The 19,136-nt window shown below is 39.1% G+C and overlaps 2 protein-coding genes and 1 long non-coding RNA gene across 3 annotated transcripts in view; 1 reads left to right on the plus strand and 2 right to left on the minus strand.

The window, feature by feature from the left end:
- The window catches only part of LOC5510775 (protein-glucosylgalactosylhydroxylysine glucosidase), a 33,591-nt gene extending 29,855 nt beyond the window's left edge, over positions 1-3,736 (minus strand). The window contains exons 1-2 of the mRNA XM_032379960.2: positions 3,358-3,736; positions 1,629-1,812 (exon numbers count right to left, since the gene is read on the minus strand). The gene's annotated coding sequence lies outside the window, so the exon portion shown is untranslated. The remainder of the gene's footprint in view (positions 1-1,628; positions 1,813-3,357) is intronic.
- Positions 3,737-5,355: 1,619 nt separating this feature from the next.
- On the plus strand, positions 5,356-7,140 carry LOC116617330. The gene is made up of 3 exons (XR_007312244.1): positions 5,356-5,479; positions 6,059-6,196; positions 6,874-7,140. It is a non-coding gene; the product is annotated as an uncharacterized LOC116617330 (long non-coding RNA).
- Positions 7,141-7,990: 850 nt separating this feature from the next.
- LOC5510776 (ribosomal protein S6 kinase alpha-5) lies at positions 7,991-17,986 on the minus strand. The gene is made up of 17 exons (XM_001631176.3): positions 17,808-17,986; positions 17,612-17,686; positions 17,267-17,485; positions 16,938-17,053; positions 16,610-16,720; positions 15,355-15,438; positions 14,709-14,812; positions 14,353-14,497; positions 13,945-14,106; positions 13,307-13,450; positions 13,038-13,108; positions 12,891-12,947; positions 12,266-12,353; positions 10,811-10,981; positions 10,171-10,371; positions 9,719-9,875; positions 7,991-9,358 (listed from the first exon to the last, which is right to left on the minus strand). Exons 1-17 carry the CDS (start codon positions 17,884-17,886, stop codon positions 9,015-9,017), a joined length of 2,328 nt encoding a protein of 775 aa, XP_001631226.2. The 5' UTR covers positions 17,887-17,986; the 3' UTR covers positions 7,991-9,014.
- Between the last annotated feature and the right edge of the window lie 1,150 nt (positions 17,987-19,136).

The following is a 19,136-nucleotide window of genomic DNA, read 5'->3' on the forward strand; positions in this document are numbered from 1 at the left end:
CTTTTTTTTAATTATAAAATTTGAAAAACTGTAACTGTGAAACCTTAAATATCAATAGACCACCTGAAAACCCAATCATTGGTGATGACAAATAATTTTTTATTCTATTTACATTTTGTTTCCCACTGCTATACATGAAGAATTGCCAAACTAAGTCTTTAGAAAAAAAAATATATTTAAACCCCAGGTAGCTAAGGGCGACATGGAATCCCCATTCTCTAATTGAAAAATCTCTGGATTTCAAACTTTAAATATTATATACATCTACTTCAAATATTAAGGTTGCACTTGGTAAATTAATGTGTTGTGGAGGACAAAAAAGTGGCAAAATCTTGACATTTGAAAGTCATGCAGATGTGTACTGGTTTAAAGGCGCATAACCCATGAAGCAGTGCGGGTTACAATTCTTCCATTCTTGAGTGCAACCTATTTTGAAATAGGTGTATATGCCCTAATCCTGGTTAAACACCTGGTCATATACTCTGCAATTGATACTATTCTATATTACTATTGTACCGGTGTGCCCTCCCCCAAGGACCCTCTTTGACTATTACCACAATTGCCTCAAATTTAAACTTTCGTTCACTCATTATCCATTTTCTCGTCAAAGTTTGCAGGTTCACATACTTAACAGTTTCGTCTCTCAAGGCCCTGGTAAGCTTGGGCAGTTTTTCCAAAGAACAATACCCAATAATTCTCTCACATCCGTTGTCAACCACGGCAAAACTGATAGCATTCTTGTCACGTATATTTGTCGGCTCAGGTACAATTATCAATTCAATGTCACACTTTTCAGCCCGCTTTTTAGCAGCAATTTCAAGGGCCTTTTGGTATCGTCCCCCCCACATAGATCCTTTCAGTTTAAACTGTTCTGAGAAGAGCACGGCAGTCGGAGGCGCAGGGACAGTTTGCGGAGTTGCGCTAGAGTTGGAAGGAAAGGAGGCGGACTCGGATGACGAGGGATCGCTCAAGGACAACAGGAGATCGTCTAGATCGTTTTCGATTAAGGTAATTCCCTTGAATTGCACTGCGCACCCCTTCTGGGCATAGTGGCGCGCGCTGTTTGTTCGAATTTTCCGGTATTAAGTGCGCGTGCGCCACAGTTGTACAAGAAAACACAGCAAAAGGCGCGCGTTTTTTACTTAAAATCGCTTTGACAGAAAAACGAAGTCGGTTACCCCCATTTTTTATTTGCTCAAATAGTTAAATATATACGGGAAAATGATATACTGAAAGAAGAAAAAAGTTGGGTTGTAGAAGTTTTGTTATTTTTCTTAAAAGCCGTAAAAATACGCTTTTTACAGTATGAATAGTGGCGAAAACAATGTCTTTTAGTGCGATCTCTTAAAATGTGATTTGTTTTGAACATTAGCTACTGCGGGTTATTGTTTAGGAGATCGGATTTTGGCAGCTCGACAAACAGAACTTAATTTTCTAAAGACTATAGGCACTCTTTTTGAAAACTAAGAGTTGGGATTTTTCCTTGCGTTTTTCCTACGCCCCTCTGTTGTGAAAACGAGGTCGGTACTCCCATTTTTTATTACATTTTTTGAAAGCCCTTAACTTCAATATTGTTTATGTCAAGTTTTAAAAAATTCTCTGTTGAAGAACTATTTCAAGGGAATTACCTTAATAGATTGTGCAAGCTTTCAGCGGGCTGTAGAGGAGATCCAGATCCGGGCAGTGCTTTGTCGAAGCTGCACAAGCAAGAAGGTGTAGGCGAGAAGCAATTGCATTGTAGCACATCAGTCAGGTCCAGTGGCGGCAAAAGGTGGGCAGTGGAGTCTTCAGTGCACTTTTCAGGAGTCACAACTGAAGGTGATTTGATAGAATATTGCATTTACAAAGAAGCTGCATTATCCTAAAGATACTTTTTTGGGTATTTGCATCCCTTGTTATTTATTCTTTTGTTTGTTTGTCCGATTAATTTATTTCTTGGCTATCGGTGGCGCTCGCCGTCTTGTCAAATTGTTTTTCTTTTTTGGGGGGTATTTGCACCCCTTGTTATTTATTCTTTTGTTTGTTTGTCCGATATAAATAAGCTATGTATTTCTTGGCTATCGGTGGCGCTCGCCGTCTTGTCAGATTGTTTTTCTTCTTCGTCAAAATTTTTTTTTACACAATCTTGTCAGGATAATAAATCTCCGACTCAAAGTGCTCGTCGCCTATTATCTAAGACCTTTTTAAGCTCGGTTTCTAACTCGTTTCCTGACTCGGCCCTTTGTTTGTCTTCCGTTTTAGTATTCCCCGTTTTAGAGATTCCCAGTTTTAGTATTCCCTGTTTTAGAGATTCCTCGTTTTAGCATTCCCCATTTTAGAGATTCCTCGTTTTAGTATTTCCATTTTAAAGATTCCTCGTTTTAGTATTCCCCATTTTAGAGATTCCTCGTTTTCGTATTCCCCATTTCAGAGATTCCTCGTTTTAGTATTTCCATTTTAGAGATTCCCCGTTTTAGTATTCCCTGTTTTAGAGATTCCCCGTTTTAGTATTCCTCGTTTTAGAGATTCCCCGTTTTAGTATTCCCCATTTTAGAGATTCCCCGTTTTAGTATTCCCCTTTTTAGAGATTCCCCGTTTTAGTATTCCCCTTTTTAGAGATTCCCCGTTTTAGTATTCGCTGTTTTAGAGATTCCCCGTTTTAGTATTCCCTCTTTAGAGATTCCCCGTTTTAGTATTCCCCTTTTTAGAGATTCCCCGTTCTAGTATTCCCTGTTTTAGAGATTCCTCGTTTTAGCATTCCCCATTTTAGAGATTCCTCGTTTTAGTATTCCCCATTTTAGAGATTCCTCGTTTTAGTATTCCCCATTTTAGAGATTCCTCGTTTTCGTATTCCCCATTTCAGAGATTCCTCGTTTTAGTATTTCCATTTTAGAGATTCCCCGTTTTAGTATTCCCTGTTTTAGAGATTCCCCGTTTTAGTATTCCTCGTTTTAGAGATTCCCCGTTTTAGTATTCCCCATTTTAGAGATTCCCCGTTTTAGTATTCCCCTTTTTAGAGATTCCCCGTTTTAGTATTCCCTGTTTTAGAGATTCCCCGTTTTAGTATTCCCCGTTTTAAAGATTCCCCGTTTTAGTATTCCCCATTTTAGAGATTCCCCGTTTTAGTATTCCCCTTTTTAGAGATTCCCCGTTCTAGTATTCCCTGTTTTAGAGATTCCCCGTTTTAGTATTCCCCGTTTTATCGTTCCCCGATTCCCCGTTCCTCGTTTTAGAGATCAGCTCAGATCAGATCATTTAGAGATCAGTTTTAGCCATCAAACTACAAAACAAATGTGTGAAAATTCCTCACTCTAGCTTAATTTTGACTCAACTACAAACTCCTAGACATTCAAATTCGGCCAATGTTATCGCCCTTACCTTAAGATTCGATGCAGAATTGATACGAGCTAATACAGGGCTTCTTTGGTGCTCAAAACTCGAGGGGACATTCGCGGTAGCGGGGATCAGCGCGTTTCTGCGATCTCTGATTTTCTCGATAAAACTCACGTGAATTTGGTGACAAACAAGCAGAAACCACTCAACTCCCGCTACAGCCACAGGGAACTCGGCTTTACCAACACAAAAGATATAGATGAGCGATGTATCTATTAAGGCAGTCGCAGAGTTTCTTCTGATGGTCCGGAGACAGGATATCGTTCCCTTTCGGATGTAGAACGCATCTACACAGTCAGCCGCTGGAGAACGGTAATATGTTTCGAATTCGCAAAGTATCATGAGAGATCGTTGGGGAGATCGTTGTGCATCATGGGATATTACTCGTACCTCCTCTGGGTCACAGTAAGGGATGCGAAAGCGTCACACTCTCTGACGCACATCTCTCTGTAGTCAATAGCAGTCTGGAGAAGGTTAAAGTTTAACTATTTACACGAATCGTAGTCTCCTTTGCAGCCGCCCCGAGGTCGGAGTCACGCAAAAACGCTCGCTAGCGGGGTCTAGAGAGACCAGATGATTATTTCGTCGCGAAAAGAAGACTATACTTTTTGCAAAACAATTATGGTGTGCATTTGTAGTTATTTTGCGCACAAATAAAGACGAAAAAAGTATTTATTCGAGCAAGGAGAATTTCCTGACTACTTGTTTTAGTACCCTGGGGCAGGTTCATAGAAAGCAGGTTAGCGCTAACCCAGGGATAAATACGGCTGTCTTGAGATTTGATTGGGTAAAAATGACATTCATCCCGCCCTGGCTAAGCTTGACTTAGACGCCGCGCGATGCATTCTGGGGAGGTTGAAGAAGCGCACAGTGCATGACGGTCCGGATGCAGTTTTGGGGTCCGGTCGGAAGGCGCTTCAGGGTTCTTCTGGATTTCCGCCCAACAGCAAATAACGACTGGGTACGAGTCTGGCCCTGGGCTCTTTTTGGGGGCGCTGCGGAAGGGCTACTGCGCTAGTTCGAAAGGTGGCGCTTTTTTTAGCTGGGTAACTCTTAACGTCTTCAATTTGTTTGAGCTTATATAGAAAATATTTCAGGTCTACCGTAAATGATCTAATAAACGCCCCCTATCTAAAGAACGTCCCCCCTCCCTAAGCTTACAACAAGTTAAGATATTGAACGCCCATCTCAAATAAACGCCCTCCCCCCCACCCTACCCCCCCCCCCCCAGCTAAAAAACAAACGACATAAGAATTCCGGTAATAAAAATCAAATAAAATTGCCTTTTTGCTAATCCGAGCTTGGCTTTTACTGGTTGAGCCCCTGTTGAGACTTGCTCAATGTCAAGAAATGCTTGCTAAGCGATCCTCCTGACTGAGATTAGAACCCCACTGCACTTGGCTTTGTTATATTGTTATAGTTTGTAATGAACACCCCTCTTTAATAAACGCCTTCTATCTATTGAACACCCCTATCTGAATTTAAAAAACGCCCTAGGCGTTTATATCATTTACGGTAAAGTATTTTGATTTTTGTGGGAAAATGAAATTTTTATTGCAAGTTTTTGCTTGTTCTCGCATGTACACGCCGAGGACTTTCTTTTATTATTTTCCTCATATCTTTCTCAGCAATATTGTTTTATACAACATCTCGTCATCCCTAAGGTATTATTTTCTTCATATCTCTGTCAGTATATATCATTTCTCGCATCCTCGGGAACCTCGGATGATCCGCACAATACGTCATATTTTGCGCTTATGCATCATCGGAAACCCAGGGCGTCGCGGAGATTGGGCACACAGGGAGCGCGCGAGAAAAAAATAGGAGTGAAAGACGTCTTTCACTTCTCTTTCTCGTGCGCTCCCTGTGTGCCCAATCTCCGCGACGCCCTGGGTTTCCGATGATGCATAAGCGCAAAATATGACGTATTGTGCGGATCATCAAGGACAACAAGTGTCATGTGGGGTTATTATCGCAGCTTTTAATATGAATTCTTACCTGTCGAATATTTTTTTTATTTCGACTACTTTATTTGGATACAGAGAGCACAGAATCTTGCACTGCAGCGAAGTGGGCATCACTTCTGCCATCAGTTAAAAAAACACTAGTAAGTACTGTATTAGAGATTCACACAGTAAACCAGACCGTACGATATTAGTTAAAATCCTATTAATTAAGCTTTTAATCTTTTACACACTAAAAGCTTATGCCCAGGCTATAATTCTCATACAAAAACTGTCATATAATTAAGACACCCCAAACTGTTTTTCAAAATCTCTACAGCTTTATAAATGTTTGGTGTATAAAGCTATGGTATACCGAAGTGTGTGAAAGTAACCAAAGAAAATGTCTTCCAGAGAAAAAAAGGCATCATAAGAAATATCTATATATGTGAAACAGATAAATTCGATCATATTTAGGTAAGTGTCTTTAATCTCTTAAATCCATGTGCAAAAAAATATCAGCAACTGCGCTTGAAAGAGAGAACCGTCCAATCAAATTTATTGGGCATTCGTAGCAAATATACAGAACTAGACGATCAACTAATTGCCTTATAACTTCCTATGTTGCGGTCGCCTTTACTTGTTCATTACTCGGCTATGCGAGAAAGCAAAACTTCCTTGCTCGCCAAAAAAACTCCTTACATTTACTGTACTGAGAATAAACGGGTCCTGTTTGTCACCAGGATGTCACACATCTTGTGATTCAGATATGCGCGTTCTTGAGGAAGTCACGATGCGATTGATGAAGAGAGTTGTGCTGATTCTACTAATCGTAGTTGGCTCGCTCCAGGCCGGGCGAGTGATGGATGGACGCAAAGAATGTAAGTTTAAAGGCACAGTTCCCGACATCTCTGTGTTTCTTAATCCATTTTTGATGAAAATATTTGTATACACGCATACTAAAATAAGGCCAGTAGTCAGACCAGGAGTCCGGAATAACCATCCTAGCCACATCCCCAGACTCCTTTTCGCTAAGTGCTTAATTTCCCCTTGCCCAAGTATGTCAGCACTAATAGAGATAAAATTGGAAATAAAATATGCGACAGCGCTGCATCATGGGGCCTGCGGAAAAGAGCAGACAAAGGAAAGGCCTGGGGATGAGGCTTGCCCCTGAATCATCCCACTCGACAGGAAGGTACAACTGAGAAAAAACTACAAGAGCTTTTTAAGAGAAAATGGTCTGCTAGATGATCAAAGAAAGCACCTGGCTACGGGCCTACTAAAATACCTTATTGTCTGTTAAGTTTGGTACACCTCAAATTCTTTTTAGTATCGCAAAATTCCATTTTTTGTCAGGAGAAAAGAGACGGAGGGAAATTGGAAATTCCCCCTAAATTGGTCAAAGAACCGAATTATGAAAAAAAAAAAAAAAGAAAAGGAAACACGGACGATCTTTAGGATCACATTTCGGCTGTGGTGCTATTATCTTTATATCTCTTTGATGCTGGCCTCCATTGCCTAACGATTAAGGATTCTGATCTTACGCCTTCTTTCACAGATAACAAGGATTTCCCTATGGCCCACGAGTCTATTCAGTTCAATGGCGTATGGTATGACTGTCTCCCCCTGACGCACAATGTGAGCACTACGAGTTCGTCATTCTGCACCTGTCCTTTCTTGGCCTGTTCAGGGGGGGAAGACTGCACCTACTGCAGCCTTCACTGCTTCATTGTAAACACAGATTATGACTATCTTGACATGAAAGACACGGACTGTGGCTGCCACTGGCACTAAAAAAAAGGCACAATATTCAACAATTGCTGTGTAAAAAAATAGTATACGAATTTTTTTTTTCCTTGAAGAAAGGCTGAACTGTAGAATAACTTGTTCTAGTTACCTAAAAAGCAGTCCCTCCAAGGTTTTTCTATATTTTTTTTACAAAACACGCGAGAATTTGTTGTTTTGCTGTAGTTTTGCCATTGCAAACTGTCTCACGTTTTGCTTGGTCAAAGCCGGGCTTATGACGTCACAACCTTGGTACACCCGCTCAAAATTGTTTTAAAACGCAATTTCATTTTAAAATGTCCGTAAAAAAACGGGCAGTACTTGCGCAGGGCTCCTCCAACAACTACTAATACAACACAAGTGTCAATACATGTATCTCCAAAATACCCGGAAAAAATGGGCCCGTATTCGTCTGGACTAAGCGAAAGGAGTTCTCCACCGGAAGCGCCGCCGCTCTTTGTTCGAGCCATTACGCTGGTGAATGCTTCGAGCGACCAAACCTCAATCTCAGTGATGCTAAGGCCCCGAAATTCAAAGGGAGTTTAAAGGGGATCACTTTTTACACTGCATCGAAAGAGAGAAGAGAACAAAACTGTAAAAGCCTTCAAGGGACCGCATGTACTAAGTATACAATGCATATTTACAAATATTACGCTGTGACATAGACTATGCGAGACACAGCAAGTTTTGAAGGAAAAGGTGTAGGTAGCAGCCGACCAGTCGGAGTGCAGGCGCGTAGGGAGATGGTGAGGGTTTGTACAAATCTATATGCGGATGGCGACACAAAAGACTGCAGCACTAGAGGGGGGAGGTTAAGGGGGGAGGGGGAGGTGGAACGCACAAAACTCTGGCTATTCTCCCTATTCAAAAACAAGCTCAATTAATTTGAAATCGTTTACGGTATTAATTTATTGGAAGACTTAAAATTCAATGTGCAATACCTTACCTATATAATTGATCAACAATACACGCTATAGCATATTATACAAAATATATACATAAACTATATTATCTGGAAATACAATTTAATTCTACATAAAAACTAAAATCGATAGCAATCTTATTGTCGGTTCCAAAATATTTCGAAATACTTTAAAGGGTTTTCTTATACAAAATGATCAAAGCGTTCTTTTAACCTGCGCAAAAGGTATACGACATATCAACACGAAATAATGATAAAAGAATACGATCTAATAACCTTTTGTGGTTAGGAATAGCAGGGGTTGACCAGGGGAAATTTTTAAAATTTTAAAAGTTTTTTCCCCCCGGGAATTAAAAAATTAGTGTTCTTTAAAAGGGGGCTAAAAACATCCCAAAACATGACGGGTTTTTCTATTGTTTTGCCATATCGAGTACATAATGCCCTCTATGTTGCTGACACCAGCGCTACGACACAGTAAAATTATACCATAGTTCCCAATCCGACTGAATCCCAGATGATTTTACAGCCGAATTCGTAGTTTCGTACCCTGGGTTCCGGAGGTTCTTGCTTCCCGACAATTTAAAAACGCGACGAACGAATGCCGACGAAAGTTAGTCTTTCGTCCTCCCAGATTTTAAAATTCCTGCCTCGTGTGGTAATAGTGGAAAGTAATCAATCTTTGAGGAAGGCGCTATTCCTCCATTTCAATACAAGACAAAAATTTTGAATTCCGGACGGACGCAAAACTACTCCTACTAATCATTCTTCCAGTAATATCTACAAAGTAAGAACAATTAATTTCTTATTCCGACTGAACAAAATTCCTCTACTTGGGTTTCTTAAAAGACTGACACCAAGTAGACCCAAGATGCTTTGCGCTTGGTGAATGTTTCCATATTTCATGCAATATTGGCAGAGTAAGGTTGCCCAGCAACCATACGTACATGCGCAATCAACGTGCTTCATTAACCGCCCTCATCCCCCTCCCCCTGTCATCTATTATTGGACGGTGGCGAGACCCCCCCTGGATTACTCAAGTCACTGCATGTACTTGTAGTTGAATAGCTATCAGAGGAGGTCGTCTTCTTAAGCTTCCTGCGCTTGGCCAGGGGGGCGTTTTCCACGTCCATTAGGGTGAACCCCTGGCGCTGTGCCTTGTTGAACGCGTTGTATGTGACGTTCAAAGCCGACTCGACGTAAGTCCGTTTCTTTCCTCGTTCCAAGATTCCGGGTGTTACGAGAGGGGTGTGAGGGAGACTGGTCTCGACCCGCAGCCAGTCGTGCCGTAGCACTTCCTGTACCGTGAGCCTTTGCGAGGGGTCCACCGTTAAGAGGCCTGCAAGACACGTGAGCAGCGTGAATAGGTAATTAGACAAATTTCATAACAACAACAGTGACAGCGACTAGCAGTACTTAATGAGTTTAATCTAAGTACATCAATTATACCACAACAAATCTAGGTAGCTAGAAGTTGACAAATTTAACAAGAAACAAAATTGTTAACTAAAAATTAGAACTGAAGATTTATGATGAAAATAGTGTCCGGCTCGTCTAAAAACCTGCCGAACAGGTTCCTAGAGATCTGGCATTTAGACAGTGACTTTTAAGCTTTAAAGCTACCATCAAACGGTTACGGCATTGGTAGCCCTCGCTGGGTCACCTCGCAGCATCCTACAAACATTGCGGATTTACCCACCCTGTATGAGATCCTTGGCTTGCGGCGATATTGACTGCCACTGCTGGCCGTCAAAGCGGACATCTCCTTGGGTGATGCGCTGCATGACGAAGCCCGTACTGGACTTGTACCAGCTACCACTGCTCTGGAAGGGGACCTGGCCTGACAGCATGGTGTACTGGAAAATTGAGAAGACATTTATTTAGCCTCGGAATCAGGTGAAATATTTTTTTGATATCAATAGAGCACTACAGGTTTACTACACATGGGTTGTCAGAGGACTACCTTATTTGGAATATGTGTACTGTACACTCACCACTATGACTCCTACTCCGAATGCTAACTTATTTGGAATAGGTGTACTATAGACTCACAAATATAATTCCTAATCCGAGTGATACCCTATTTGGAAAAGGTGTACTTTTACTCCGAGGGCTACCTTATTTTTTGGAAAAGGCATACTGAATACTCACTAGTATAACTCCTAGACTCCACAGGTCACATGACTCATCATAGCCAGAATTACTGACAGTCTGGTCGAGCACTTCCGGTGCGGCATATGACAGCGTAAAGCATGGTGTCTGCAGTTGCTGAGCCTCAGGCTTGACGCAAGCAAAGCCAAAATCCACTATCTTTATCTCCGCATCCTCAGAATTATCAACAAATAGCAGGTTCTGGAGAAAAAAAGTTTTTATTTAAGTTTGTTGAAAAACTGTTAATTCCTTTTAGCACCAAAATACTAATAAGTGCCCCAGCTGCAAAATGTTGACTAACCGCCCAAGCCACTCCCAGAAAATGTAAGGATGACCAATCTCAAGAATATATTTGCTAAAGTTGCTTTTTTTTTCATTTTTTAGCGTTCAATGATTTAAAATTTCTTTAAATTTGGTACTTGACATAAAGATATCACTGTTACTGTTTTCATATAGAGCTAAAGCCGGATTTTGGGATAAGCGCCCTGCTTAGAACTAGAAGCCTCCCCTCCCCCATCTGACATAATAAAACTAGCATTTATGGCAGGAATTGAACAGGAAAAAGTTAGTCATACAAAAAAAAAAAAACGAATAAAAATGGGTAATCTTTTTTTATAGGATGTTGTGATGGTGCTCTTACCTCTGGTTTAAGGTCTCTATGTACCACCCCTCTTTGGTGCATGAATTCCACAGCACTGACAATCTTACGCATAATAACACTTGCCGCAGACTCTGTGAACATCTTCTTTTTGCGAATTCTCTCCAAGAGTTCTCCACCAGCCAAAAGCTCCATTACCAAGTATGTGTGAAACTACAATCAGAAATACACCTGAATGGTAAGAGCTCTATTACCAAGTATGTGTGAAACTACAATCAGAAATACACCTGAATGGTAAGAGCTCTATTACCAAAATATGTGTGAAACTACAATAAGAAATACACCTTAGTTAATGGTAAGAGCTCCATTACCAAGTATGTGTGGAACTACAATCAGAAATACACCTTAATGGTAAGAGCTCCATTACCAAGTATGTGTGAAACTACAATCAGAAATACACCTTAATGGTAAGAGCTCTATTACCAAGTATGTGTGGAACTACAATCAGAAATACACCTGAATAGTAAGAGCTCCATTACCAAGTATGTGTGAAACTACAATCAGAAATACACCTGAATGGTAAGAGCTCTATTACCAAGTATGTGTGAAACTACAATCAGAAATACACCTGAATGGTAAGAGCTCTATTACCAAGTATGTGTGAAACTACAATCAGAAATACACCTGAATGGTAAGAGCTCTATTACCAAGTATGTGCGAAACTACAATCAGAAATACACCTTAATGGTAAGAGCTCTATTACCAAGTATTTGCGAAACTACAATCAGAAATACACCTTAATGGTAAGAGCTCCATTACCAAGTATGTGTGAAACTACAATGAGAAATACACCTTAGTTAATGGTTAGAGCTCTATTACCAAGTATGTGTGAAACTACAATCAGAAATACACCTTAATGGTAAGAGCTCCATTACCAAGTATGTGTGAAACTACAATCAGAAATACATCTTAATGGTAAGAGCTCTATTACCAAGTATGTGTGGAACTACAATCAGAAATACACCTGAATGGTAAGAGCTCCATTACCAAGTATGTGTATAACTACAATCAGAAATACACCTGAATGGTAAGAGCTCTATTACTAAGTATGTGTGGAACTACAATCAGAAATACACCTTAATAGTAAGAGCTCTATTACCAAGTATGTGTGGAACTACAATCAGAAATACACCTTAATGGTAATTACCACACAAAAAAAACAAATTAGACAGCTTATTCAAAAAGCCTGAATGGGCTCAGAGTCAACAGCTATTGACACAATAAGGCAATGGACAAGAAGGCAATAGGGGTGGGTTGAGTGACCCCCTCCCCCCAATTTTCAGATATTTGGCTTAAAAATATCAAGAAATATAATGGTTTAACAATCATATAGTCTTATCAACACTCTAGGAAAATCAAGGATAGTCTGTTGAAAATCTATTTGCCCATGAATCATCTAGTAATTTAATCCTCTTGTGTATATTTTCTCCCACATACCTCGTCCTGATAAACATCATATAGGGTGACTATATTTGGGTGGCCATGACACATTTTCAGTGATTGGACTTCCCTTGTGTGATCACATCTAGGTCAAAGAAAAGGGACAAAAGTATAAAAAAATTAACCTTGAAGAACTTTAATAAATAGCCAAGTATGAAAACAAATCTGTCTCTGATACATTTTAAGTTTCCCTCCAACTAATGACATAGAAACACAAGTTTCATGGCCTAGTAACGATGGGGGCATTTGTGCTGTAAACAGGACTAGGTACTTTTTGTGTGCTTACAAAAAACAAGAATTAAGTATGAAAGTAATTTTGGTCACATTCTCCTTGTTGTTGCATCATTGTGAAGAATTTTGTAATGCTAGAAAGGTCAAGAAACACAAGGCACTGATCTTTCTCAAAGAGATGTACAACATTGCAAAGAATTAACGAATCAAAGGGTGCCTCCTTCTCTCACTCCTTGTTTCCCAGCCCCTGGGAGCCATATTTATATTGACCAATTCGTTAGTGAATACAGACAATGTAACAAGTGTGCACCTTGTGTTGCAGGAGGCAAACGAAGTAGCAAACAATGTGTGCTGATTCAAACAGTCCAAACCCTAACTATGAGTTTCCTACCTCCTACTTATAATTTTCACAGCATATTCCTGCCCTGACCTCAAATGAACACAGCGCCTTGTCAGAGAAGAATTAACAGTTATTAAGAGTTTTCAAGAAAGAATAATTTGGGATCGCTACATACACACAAAATGCGGATATACCAACCGACATGTGGAGAAGCTCCCATCTCCAAGAACCTGACTTGTTATTCTGTAATTCTGGAAAAAGTGAGAACCCTGAAATAAAATGATAATGTGTGTCAATTCTTCTCCTAAGCTACTGCATATGTTGTCATCATACTTTTGTGAATATTAGAGGTCATTTCAACTCTGTACAATAGCTAGAAAGCTTTCACAAACAACAATTGTTACAGGGAAGGGCTTAAATGGGATGCCCTGATGGTGATGTCATGATGGTGACGTCATGTTTTGTACCTCAAACATAGAAGCATAGTCCACAAGGCCTTGTGCAGGGCGTCTTTGCACAGGAACGGCATTCACTTCATTTTTTCTTTGCACAGGCTGCTGGTTAAACTCATTTTCTCCAAATATTATTGAAGGTGCTACAAAGGAGTAACCCTGCAACAAAAGAGGGAATTTATTTTTTTGATTTTAAAAGACATTGGTCATTTTTCTACTACCCTCAACAGTTTTATTTTGATTGGTATGAAAGTTCTAAAAAAGATAAGAACAAACCTAGAAACCTTTTCATTTGGCATTGGAATATTTTGAAAGGTATGAGTATATGTAGTACGCTGAGTTACCAGCTTAAAAATTTTGAAGAAATTCTCAGAAAATTTCAATTTTGTCAAATTCAAATTTGACAAAACATTGCTTTTTTCCACCTTTTTTGTGCCAAAACCATTCTATATTATATTTTCTGCTTTATATTAGAAAACTTTAAAATTAATTGTCTCAGTTTTGATTGGGTACACACTGATTACCTGTTTAATTACTGCATACCTAACAAGGATGTAAGTGCAGAATGTGTAGAATTTTTCAGTCTTTGTCAGAGACAAGAATGTGATCATAATTGTTTGGGGGCCTTATTCCTGTATAGTACAGCTACCTACCCTAAAAACTCTATCAGCTGTTTTAGGCACTGCTGCAGGAGAGTATGTTGGGGCCATATCTGTGAACTCTTCAGAAAAATTGCTGACATCTAACTCGTCTCTGATGCGAGGCTTGAAGGGTGCAGGTATCCTTTTTTCTGCTAAATCCGCCCAGTCAAATGCCTAACGTATAAAAAAGTATTATAAGTTGACTTTGTTTTACAATGTACTGTGCATCACTAAAACAAATATATAGCAAGAACAGGGAGGAGGGGCTGAGGGGATGAGTTATAGAGACAAGGACTACATCCCAATATGCAGAGCTGAAAAAGTAATGTTTTTTTAAATCACTGATTACATTTAATTTTCGTACATTAATTTTCATCCATTGAGATATAGTTCTTCTAGGGACAACTTTTAAAATCATACCTTAAAAAAGGGGTGAGCCTTCAACTCATGTGCTCCCTTAGCCCCAAGTCGCTTTTTTGGGTCCTTTTGCAGAAGCTTGTGAAGAAGATCAATGGCTTCAGCTGAGAGATCGTGTGGCATAGGTGGGTTATTATGAAGTATACGCCTGCCAGAAGAATGAAAGCATCAGGATATGTTGTTTTTATTCCCTTTAATTTCTAATGGTCCGGAGAAAGCCATCATCAATGCCCAATAAGCTCAATATAGCTCCATGCATAAAATGTGAAGTATAAAATAAAGGATGAATTTAAATTTAATGTAAATCTGAAACAGGACTAAAAAACAATACAAGCACAAGGGGGTTTCCAGTATCTTACTTTGATATCTCAGATTGGCTATTTTTCTCCCCATCCACGGTGAAAGGAGAGGCCCCTGTTAAAAGTTCATACATGAGAACACCAAGACTCCACCAGTCCACGGCCTGGAAGAAAAGAAGAAAACATTTTTTTATCATTGAAAAATAAGTGAAAACAAGTCAAACACTAGCCATGTGACAACTCCTTAGATTAGGCGTGGCACTGTTGTGCAGAGCTCGTCATTATTGGTCACATTTCCTGTTATGCAGGGATCATGATTATTGCCTGTTATACAGGGCTCTTCATTATTGGTCACATTGCCCATTATGCAGGGATTATCATTATTGCCTGTTATACAGCCAAAACACTTCATGCTATATTGCCGGCTATTTTTTGTCAAAAATGTTTTAAATGTATAATAGAGCTAATTTTCCGTAAATCCTCTCACAACCAGCTACTTTCTTTAAGAATCCACCAACATCAGTACATTTTGACAGCCTTGGTCATATATTATTAGTGATCTAGTCATTTTACCTCTGTCTGTGTGTATTTCTGGCTATACCTATAACAAACATGATCATCGGCATACATTTCTATAATCAATTTTAATCATGCTTCATAACTTTGTGGTACCCTTGTAGCGATAACAGTCCTTATTATATTGCACCTTATCATGTCCTCTGCTTCCTCCCTTGACAACTTCTGGTGCCATGTATTCAATAGTCCCACAAAACGAGTATGCTCTCTCTCCCTATGGTCATAAAAAAAAAAACAAGCAAATAAATAAATGTGGCAGGATTTTTATGGGTCTGATAGGGGGTTGGGTTTGGAGCTCTTGATTGTTGATAGATATCACTTATCAACAGCATTTACAAGGAAACAGCTCATTTTAGCCATCAAAAAATAAAAAGGAAAGTATTTAGGAAAAATGATTTGATTAGGTCATTATCAAATGCGCAAAATGTTATCAGGTGCAAAAGTATCTTTATCAATCTTGGAAACAAAAGCTCATCTCCCAGGGTTGGGAGGGTCACGATATAATACCTGCACATCAAAAATGGCTGCCCTAAAAAAACCAGAAGCAAAAATTACACTTAAAACTACCAAAACACAGATTTAAGCTTTACATTGTTTAACAAAGTGTTCTTTTAGAAGTTGGAAGTATTAAATAATCTAGAAAACGTTGCCTAACCCCCAAAATACTATTTGTAATAGAAAAGCCTACATATCTTCTATCAGATACCCATTAGGCCTGATTTCGACCCCTAAAAATACAACTAGTATCCCTATTAAGTTGATATCAGAAGAACCCGGGGGTGCAGTTATTTTTTAATAATTGAAAGGATAATCAAAGAGTAAAAACAAAGAAGCATTGGTAAGAGTAACTGTAAATTTACAAAAAAAACATCAACAGATTTCAAGATTATCAAGTATATCAAAATAGGAAATAAAAAACTATGAAAATAGCGCAGACATGCAAAAAAAAACGGTGTTTTCTTTATAAGGAATTGAAGATTAGCTATTTGACCAAAACGATTAAGAGCATCCTCCTCAACTGAACAGAATCTTTGAGATTAGGTCTACCTAAGCATTTGGTAGAATTCTAAGAAAATAAAAGCAGTCTATCAAATGCTATCAAATGAGCCCTCTCCACCTGTAGGACATGGGCTTCAGGTGCATCTTAGGATTTACATATCATGGGCTTATTGCTCTTATCCCCCCCCCCCCCCCCCCTTAGAACAACTAAAGCTACAAATGTTTGTGTTTTTAAAATCAAAAACAGCTAATAAAGCTGAAAGAGTGTCACTTTTGTATGCAAAAGTAAAATAAGTGCAATAAAGCAAGTAAATTTTCCTTAGAATTTGTCAAAGCTAATAAACATGTAGGAAGTAACAAGTGTATAATTGAGATTAAGTACTTACTGAGTTAGGAGCTGCAAACTCTTTACTTAGACCAAAATCAGTCAAAACAACATGGCCATCTTTGTCCAGTAATATATTTTCCAATTTAATGTCCCTATATATTATACCAAGCTGAAAAAAAAATCATTCCATATTTTTGTATATTTCTTTTTTTCTTGTTATTTCAGCTGCGATGAAATTTACACAATGCACAATTATATACAGTGAAGTAAACAGTTTAGTAGTGCCGTAAACAGTATAAATAGCGATAAACACAAAAGAAAGAAGAACAGGGTTTTATTATAATATCATGTCTGATATTCAAATGTTATTCAAATATTAGCCTTACCTGGTGTAAATGATCTAAGGCGACGACTATTTCTCCAATGTACAGCCGAACTTCATCTTCAGTAAATTTTTCTCTTTGGTATAGATGTGTGAAAAGTTCCCCACCATTAACATAATCTAAAAAGCAAGACAAACATAACTACCGCTGTCACTATATGAATGACAATCCTCGATGCATCCAAGTTAATATTACAAGCAATAAAAATTGTTTAAGAGAGAATCTTTACACATTGAGTAGAGAGTGGAGTTTTCGATCGCAAGAAATAGAGCCAAATAATAATGGCGATGATTAAATGGTCTATTAGGAGAATGTTTAAAGTCACTACGTACCCATTATTAAGTGCAGTTTTGCTTCTGTTTGAAAAGCCCAGTGTAAAGTCACTAGGAAAGGACATCGTCTGACTGCTTCCAAAACTTGTCTTTCTGTCCTAGTATGTTCAGCTGTTTTTGCTTTTTGCACGATAGTAGCTTTTTTCAATACTTTCATAGCAAACAATCGGCCATCATGGTGCCCTCCTCGCTTTCGAGCCAAGAACACTTTGCCGTATGCTGCAAAGAAAGGAATCCGCCATTGGAAAATGAAACTTTGTGTGGATTTGGTCGTCTCCAATCTCAGTCCTCAACTTTTACACGAAACTTTGACATAAACACTGAAACCCAACAACATCAACTCACCCCCGGTGCCAAGGACCCGGAGAAGCTCGAAATTTTCAATGCCGACCTTTTCATCTTGCGCTTCGGTTAAGTTCGCTGTAGAATAATTAAAATTTGTCTATCACTCCATTAAAATAGGTCCATTTGTTTATGTGAAGTGAGCTGTATGGCGGGGAACACAGCCGACAGATCACAAGCAAATTTGCCTCTTTCTTACCATTTTCTATATCGAAATGGACGTAGCCTGAATTTCCATAGCCATTGGAAGTCATCTTTAGCTTTTGCAAGCTGGACATTTGAATTTTTCAGCCCATCAAATTGCGTTATTTGATGTTTTTTGCCGACATGGAAGCTTTCGGAAGCCACCAAACTCCTTGGCAGATTTCGGGATTTCTCGTGCTCTGATTGGCTGAAAGGTGATAATGGCCTCTAGTCACGTGACTCTCTTGCCAGAAATCTTTGTGCCCCCCCCTTGCGAACACAGTGGAAAAAATCCCCGCAAAAAATATGTTCAATAATATATACTATTTTTTTCTTAGTATTCCATCTATCCAGTAAGCGATTATTGGGTTTATGCTTTGTTTGCTTTCTCTACCAAAACACAAAATGGCCTTAAAACTCCAAATCAAATACGTACGTGATGAAAAATAACACGAAAAGAAAAGCCGGGTTTTTTATCTGTATCTCTATCTAACAAAAAACATGACCCAGATTTTGTTATTCATAAATAACAAGGGGATTTGAATGGATTCGCCGGAAATTTAGAAAAAAAAGCTGTTATAGACCGATTGAGACGGTTTTCACACAAAACAATTGTTTGCTAAGGCAGGAGGGCAGGAGGTGGTCACGTCCTCTTATCTCTCCTTATGCTTATGCCGATTTTTAAAGGTACTCTATGGTTATGATTAGGCGCATTTGATCGTATTCAAATGGTAGATTTAAATTATTATATCACGAGCATGGTACACGTGTCAAAGGCTAAAATCACTCTTTTTATTTTAATTTTATTTTTAATTCGCCGACCCAGTTTCTGTGGTATTCTTGGTGAAATAATACGCGAACCGGGGTTCGCCCTTATTTTAGACACTGACTTTCTACCATTCGCAACTTTAAATAGAAAGAGAAACTGGCCACACAGAAGCCCCCGGTAAGGAGGGTTTGGAATTTAGGGATTTGTACAGTACCAGAGGCCGGCGGAGAGCCCAACAAAAACGGTCCGGAAAACTGGAATATTAACTATCGAATATCGACCAATACAGTAGCTGTGTACTGTTGTTTGTTATTTTGTTGTTGTTGTTTTTGTTTTTAGTGTTTATTAAGACAATTACGCGCCTTATTACCGTATATATTTTTGCGTTGCGCCTCTATATCATTGCGCTAAACTAAAAATCCTCAAATTTATTGCGCTCTGGCGCAATCCACACCAGCTACCGAATAATCAAGTAAATATTCTAAAAGCTGGTACTGTCTTGAATTCTCTATGCAATCCTCGCGATGAATGTTATTTTTATTGTTGTTAACCGATTATGATGACACGGTCGACCCG

This window comes from Nematostella vectensis, chromosome 7 (assembly GCF_932526225.1).
Source record: "Nematostella vectensis chromosome 7, jaNemVect1.1, whole genome shotgun sequence".
NCBI lineage: Eukaryota > Metazoa > Cnidaria > Anthozoa > Actiniaria > Edwardsiidae > Nematostella > Nematostella vectensis.

What these genes read in the sequence shown, in the direction of transcription:
- LOC5510776 (XM_001631176.3), bottom strand. Translation starts at nt 17,886, where the DNA reads ATGTCCAGCTTGCAAAAGCTAAAGATGACTTCCAATGGCTATGGAAAT. An exon ending in CCGGGTCCTTGGCACCGGGG is followed by an intron (nt 17,486 to 17,611) that starts GTGAGTTGATGT and finishes CTTTCTTTGCAG; the next exon opens with CATACGGCAAAGTGTTCTTG. An exon ending in ATAGAGACCTTAAACCAGAG is followed by an intron (nt 10,372 to 10,810) that starts GTAAGAGCACCA and finishes TTTTTTCTCCAG; the next exon opens with AACCTGCTATTTGTTGATAA.